Source organism: Octodon degus, unplaced genomic scaffold (assembly GCF_000260255.1).
Source record: "Octodon degus isolate 3935 unplaced genomic scaffold, OctDeg1.0 scaffold00184, whole genome shotgun sequence".
NCBI classification, from domain to species: domain Eukaryota; kingdom Metazoa; phylum Chordata; class Mammalia; order Rodentia; family Octodontidae; genus Octodon; species Octodon degus.
Window position 1 is genome coordinate 1,101,347 of NW_004524760.1, and position 6,774 is coordinate 1,108,120.

The following is a 6,774-nucleotide window of genomic DNA, read 5'->3' on the forward strand; positions in this document are numbered from 1 at the left end:
CCTGCTCAGCCCACCAGGGGGCGGGGCTGGCTGGCATGTGGTGCTGGGGGATTGAACTGCGGTCCCTGTGCTTTGCTAAGCTTGTTCTGAGTAGGTGCTTTAGACCACTGAGCCATCTCACCAGCCCCAAGAAGTACATATTTAGAAGACCAGGATCACAAGCACTCCAAGCGTGACCCCTCTATTACACATCACCATCCTCAGTGCAGCCACCTAACTCATGGGCACCAGCATATACAGTTAGGGTGAGAGTCTCACCAGCCAACCACCAGTCTCAAAAACCTGCTGATCCCACCAGTAGGTTTTATAGCTTCCATTTTTTTTTCCCTTTAGGTTACAGGCCAACAATAAGACATTCACAATTTGTAAAGTACTTTTACAAACATGTGTTCAATTCTCAGGGCAGAAACACTGCCTCTCCTCCACACACATTAGGAAAGAGGCTCAAAGGGATGACGTGACCCACTCAGAGTTCCCTGCATCAAGGGCTGCAGGGAGACTCAACCCTAGGGGCTGGATTACATATCCAGTGTTTGCTCCACCACCCCCACTGTCTCCCAATGGGAGAGCCCACATGTAGTGTGCCGATTTCACTCAATCTTTCAACAAAGACCTTCTCACATACTGCCAAAATAAGGCCAAGGGCCTCAGGAGCCCTCACACAGCTTCTGCAACTCACTTCCCAGTGCCATTCACCTAATGCTTCCCAACACAGTGCCACCCACCCCAGGTCTTTCCCTCAGCACTGAGGCAGAACTATAGAAAAAGGAAACCCTGGAAAGTCTCCAGGGCTAGATGATGAGGTAGAAAGAGCATGGACTTTGGCATCAACCAGACCAGGCCAATGTCCCTTGCACCACACTAGCATGACTTATGAAAGCAACATGATCCCAGGAAGATAACAGAAATGCTAAGCTCATGCAAGAGCTGTGCTCTAAGGACAGGTCATAAACATGCATACCTTCACAGTAGTTTCCAGCTCCCTTCATCCAACCCAACTCTCTGAGTTCTTTTAACAATATGGAATAGAAGGACCAAAGGAACTAAAAGACAAGTGAGACTCCTAGGACCCAGACAGCACGGGTTCCATTCACAGTATCTCATTTTTAAACACAAAAAGTAGCACAAGCAGCAGGAGGGCTAGCCTAGGCCTCCTGGAGATTTATGGGTTCACTCATGCAGGTGATCTGGCAAGCCAGAGAACCCTCTGACTGAGGCCTGGGGCTGCTATGGCATGAGATTTGAAATAATGAATGCACCCCTTAAGCACTTTGCCGCCTAGATAGTGTAGGGGGTAAGAGAAAAGTTGCAGCAGGCTGAGTGAGACAAGCAGGGGATCTCCCTCAAACTCAGCAACCACTACAAAAAGTGGTTTCCTACTGTTCCAATTAGCTTTGCCTCTGCCTTATGGAGGTAAGGCTGTCCTGTAGGGATACAGGAAAGCTCTCCTAATTAAAATGGGAAATAAGCACAGTGAATAGCAAAACTCATTGTGGCTAAGTGTCTTTCCCAAGGGAGCTTTATATAATAAAAAGAGCATGGGCTTTTGAGTCAAGAGACCTGGATTTGATTCTCAGCTCTTTCATTTAATAGCTGTGCAACTTCTGGGAAGTTACTTAAAATCTTTTGGGCAATATATCTATATCTATCTATATATATACATATTTTTTTGGGGGGCAACTTAGGTTCAGGTTTGCCTGAACTTCAGTATCTTCATTCATGAAATGGAGCTAGGACTGGAATGTAGCTCAGTGGTAAAGCATTTCCTTAGCAGATATAAAGTTCAATCCTAGTACCACAAAAAAAAAAACAAAAAAAAAGGCTAACCATACATATAGTCAAGAGATGTTGTAAGGACAAAAATGTACAACATACTACATATAAAACTTCATGGAGGGCTGGTCAAACAACTCAGCGGATTAAAGCACCTGCAAGCAAGCACAGGGGCTGTGGGTTCGATCCCCAGGCCTGCTGTGCCGGCACCACCCCCAGGGCATGCTGAGAAGGCAAACGAGACTGGGCATGGTGGTGCTGCCAGTAATCCCAGCACTTGGGGGGCTGTAAACGGGGGAATCACTGTGAGTCCAATCTAGTGAACACCCTGTAGACCTGAACACCCTGTAGACCCTTCCCTAAAATATAGGAGAAAAAAAAAAAGTTAATGGAAACAACTTTTTTGTTTTTGTTGTGAGACAGAGGCTTGCTATGTAGTTCAGGCTAGTTTCTGACCCTTAGGGAGCCTCTTGCTTCAGTCTCTTCAGGGCTGGGGTTATACGTATGAACCACCACACACAATTTTTGTTTGTGAGGACCTATTAGTGCTAATGCTTTCAAAAAGATCTTGCCTGTAATCCCGGTACTGGGGAGGCTGAGGAAGGAGGATTGCTGCAGGTTCAAGGCCAGCCTGAGCTACAAAGTGAGCTCAAGGCCAGTCTGAACTGCAGAGTGAGACCCTGCCTCAAAAAGACAAAAAAAGAGTGATTGTTACAATTCAGCCCCCATACATATGTTCACTTCCTTTTCTTCTTCTTTTTTTGGTGGAACCAGGGATTGAACTCAGTCCCTTGCACTTGCCAGGGAAACACTTATTCCACTAAGCCATCTCCCTGGCCCCTCGCTTCCTTTTCTTAAGGGGCTTCTTTGGTTTTTTTTTTTTTTTTCTTTTTTGATACCAGGAATCAAACTTACATTTGCCAGGCAGGCGCAGTACCGCTGAGCTACATCTCCAGCCCTACCCGCTTCTTTGATGAAAAACCTGAGGCACAGGAAGCTGAGTAACTTTTAGGGTCACAAAGTCAGTGAGAGTTCTCAGAGGTCTTCACACATCCTTCCCTACACTGGACTCTGAACTCCACGAAGAGGAGGCTGTATCTGTTTTATTTTTCACTTATTAATTTTTTTGGCTAGCTCAGGCTGCTTTAAGGGTGGGTCTGGTGGGGCTTGTGGAGCTGGGGATTGAACCACAGACCCCGAGCCTGCCTGAGTTTACTGAAGAAAGCGCTTTAAACAACTGAGGTAGGGGTCAAGGAGATTAGCTCAGTAGAATAAGCGCTTGCCTGGTCCTGAGTTCAATCCCTGATACCGCAAAAAATAAATAAAAAACATCTGAGCTAACTTGCAAGCCCCCTGTATCCGCTTTATTTGCTCATGAATATTTTGCTCAGCAAACAAAAAATACTGTTTTGTTTTGTTTGTTTGTTTTGGTGGAACCAGGGATTGAACTCAGGCCCTTGCGCTTGCCAGGGAAGCACTTATTCCACTGAGCCATCTCCCCTGCCCCGATACTCTGTTTTTGTCTGCTGAATGAATCATCCAAGATTCTAATCTAGGTTTGAACTGTGAAGTCCTGCATGTTCTCTCCACTACACCTCTTCAAATACTTCTAAAAATCTGCTATTAAATATCAAACCTTACTATTCCTGTCAAAGGTGTAACTCTACGCACAATTTGACTGAAAGGGGTCACAAAAATGAAAAAAAAAAAAATCTGAATGCTAGGAGGTACCATCTACAAAAAGCATTTGACATCTCTTAGATCTCCAGTGTCAATGCCTTCACTCCACAGGGTAGTAGTACTAAGAACTTATTTTTTGTTTTGTTTTGTATTTTAGGGAAGGGTCTACAGGGTGTTCAGGGTCTCACTACTAGATCAGACTCGTAGTGATCCACCTGTTTACAGCCTCCCAAGAGCTGGGATTACAGGCGCACACCACACCCCATCTCCAATCAGAGTGCCCCCAGGGGCGGGGCTGGCATGGCAGTCCCAGGGGATGGAATCTCCTCCCCCTGTGCCTGCTTGCAGGCACTTTAATCCACTGAGCTACTTGGCAGGCCCTAAGAACTTGTTTTTGATAAAGAGACAAAAACTTAACAACTCCTCAAAGACAACACATATATAGCAGTTATAGCAGTTGGGGTGAAAGAGTTTTGAAGTGAAAGTGACACATCTGATGCTACCCTCTCAGCATGAGCTCAGGAGGAGGGCCCTCTGCCTCACTGACCCCTAGGAATGATGACTTCCAGCCATCTAGATAAGCGTTCCATATTTTCCACTGATGAGCAACAAGGGTAATGACAAGGTTCAGCCCTGATTCAAGAAAGATAATTCAAGACTCTGTTGCTTGTTTTATGCAACAAGGTATTTTGTAGGGGCTGTTCTGAGAAACACATCTATAAAGTATAAGACTGGTACCAATGGAAGCAGGTTACAAGTTATCTCTGGGGCCCATTATTTCAACTCAACCAATGAGGAAATGTTGATCCAGAATGGCATGTTATGCTTCTTGTTTGGGGCTGGGTCTGCAATGACTGACCAAATAAATGGTTACTTAGTGACACTGAAGACAGGTTTCATTTAAACAGCTGAGGTTTGTTTCTTTCACAGAAACCTACATTAAAAATGACTGACATGGGTCTTGCATGGTGGCACATGCCTGTAATCCCAGCACTTGGAAAGCCAAGGCAGGAGGATCACTGCAAGTTTAAGACCATTCTGGGCTACAAAGTGAGCTCAAGGCCAGCCCGAACAGGCAAGATCCTGTCTCAAAAAGACCAAAAAAAGAAAAAAAGACTGATTTAGACTTGATTCTCTGTATCAAGTACTCAGGCTCCAAAATTCCTGGTTGGAACAACAAATGTGGGGGGTTTTTTGTATTTATTTTTTAAGCGGGAGTGGGGGGAGGTGGTCCTGGAGACTATACTCAAGTCCTCCCATACACTAAGCACACACTCTACTACTGAGATACATCCCAAGGCCCTAAATGTTTGTCTGACATATTGAAGTATTTTGACATGGGTTAGACAATTATTTCTAACAAGTTTATTTATTCAGTCCATATAGATGGGGGGGGGGATCTGGGTTTGTAACAGTAAGAACGAACCCAGAGTTAAAAGCAGCACAGATCTATTTTTACATCACTAAAGTAAAAGCTGAGAATACAGACAGAAATAATACCCATGACTCAGAAAGCACCTGATTGACTGTTTACATCCATTATCTCATTTAATATTCGCTACTACTCTAAGAGGGAGGTACATCATCCCCATTACATAGATGAGAAATTCAAGTCCAGAAAGGCCACATCACTGGCAAATATCATGATGCTAGCAAGCGAAGATGGAGGTATCTGACGTATCTGTGGCTCAAAGTCAGGGGTCCCCTAAAGGTGGTGGAAATTCCCCATAAATACAAATATGTATAGTAGGGCCAGTTATCTTTCTAGGAGGATGAATGGTACTTCTCAAGTTGGAATTTAGTAAAGTGAACGAGCACACATGAAATTGCTTCTGCCCAAATCTATATGTGCACATGCCAGAGCACCTCTATGCTGCCAGCACCAAACAGCGGCCAGGCCCCTGCCCCAATCTTCCTTTTTCACCTGTATAGCTTTCCCCTCACAAAGCCATGTGCAGTGCTAAAACTAACAAGAACCACTTCATTGCAACCAGGGGCAAAGAAGGCAGGCCTCTGGAGGAAGAAAGACTAGGTTTTACGTATCAGGAGAAAGAGCCTGGAAGAGATTTTAAGTTTGTAGGATAACCGGCGCCACCTGAGTAGGGCAGCGCAGCCGCCTGATACTCAACAACGAAGCGGGGGTCTGGCTCCCCTGATGAAGTCTGAGTGACCTTGTACTGGCGTCCTCTTTACCCGGGACTCAGTTCCCTCCAAACTAGGTTGGCCTGAAGGCGGGACACCACGGGGTTTGTAACAGACAGGTGACAGTGATCCGGGGAACCACGGGGGCCGAGCGTGGGGACGCGCGGAGTGTCCGTGAGGCGGGAACCGGCCAGTGCGACGCTAAGGGTGGGGGAGGGGACAGGAGAGGGATTCCGGAAAAAGGACTCCATGGGTGTAAATGAGTTAGGCCGAATGTGGGGGTCTCTCGGAATGGGGGAGGAGGGTCATGTGGGGGCCAAGGGTCACGTGAGGCCAGAGGGGATCGGGGTCACGTGAGGGGCGCTCGAGGAACAATAGGGACGAAGGAGGCAAGAATAACAAAAAGCGCCCGTGAGCCTCCCGTCTCCTCTCCCTGCCTAACTCACCCCCATGGCGCCGGCAGCAACCCTCGGCTCCTTCACACACTTGCCAGCAGGGAGGCGGCAACGGCTGCAGCAGCAACGGCGGCGACACCAAAGCAGCAGGACCCACACTGCGCATGCGCCTCACTGCTACCCGCGCTCCCCGGCAGGCACCGCGCAAGCGCAGATCAGGGCTGAGAGGCAAGTGGGGAAACGGCGCGCAGGTGCAGCGCCAGCCGGACTGCCGAGGGTCTCACACGAAAAAGAGGCGGGAGGCCAGGCGGTACGTCGCATTGGGAATGACGTAATCACCCAATCCCCGCCCGACGCGCGGCTTTATCTGTAGCTATGGCAACGGAGCCAGAGGCGCGGCTGAGCTACAAGCTGCGTGCTTTTGGGTAGCACAAGTCGCCACGTTCACTGAGAAAAAGTCATGTGCCCTCTGAACTACCGGCTTCTCAGCACTCTTGAGCACAGAGGAAGTCTTTGAAAGCACTCCCAACTTCTAGAACTTGACTTTTGGAACTCCTTTTCTAACTAGAGTCCTGTTATTCATCCGCCTTCCATCGATTCATTCGCTTGCTCACCCTGTTTACTGTGCTGAGTATCATAACCCATCGCAGTGCAAAACTTTGCTGTTTTAGAGTCAGTTGTTGCAGAAAGCTGTTAAAAGTAGCGCCGTTAAAGTGAGACATCATACTGGGAAACGAGAATGAACCCGTTCAAAAGGAAGGAGTTACTGAGTTGAGGACAGGAG

At 47.3% G+C, this 6,774-nt stretch overlaps 1 protein-coding gene across 1 annotated transcript in view; it reads right to left on the reverse strand.

The window, feature by feature from the left end:
* Naa40 (N(alpha)-acetyltransferase 40, NatD catalytic subunit) overlaps positions 1-6,266 on the reverse strand; it is a 22,800-nt gene extending 16,534 nt beyond the window's left edge. The window contains exon 1 of the mRNA XM_023704000.1: positions 6,042-6,266. Coding sequence (XP_023559768.1) covers positions 6,042-6,047 — 6 coding nt within the window. The 5' untranslated portion in view covers positions 6,048-6,266. The remainder of the gene's footprint in view (positions 1-6,041) is intronic.
* Between the last annotated feature and the right edge of the window lie 508 nt (positions 6,267-6,774).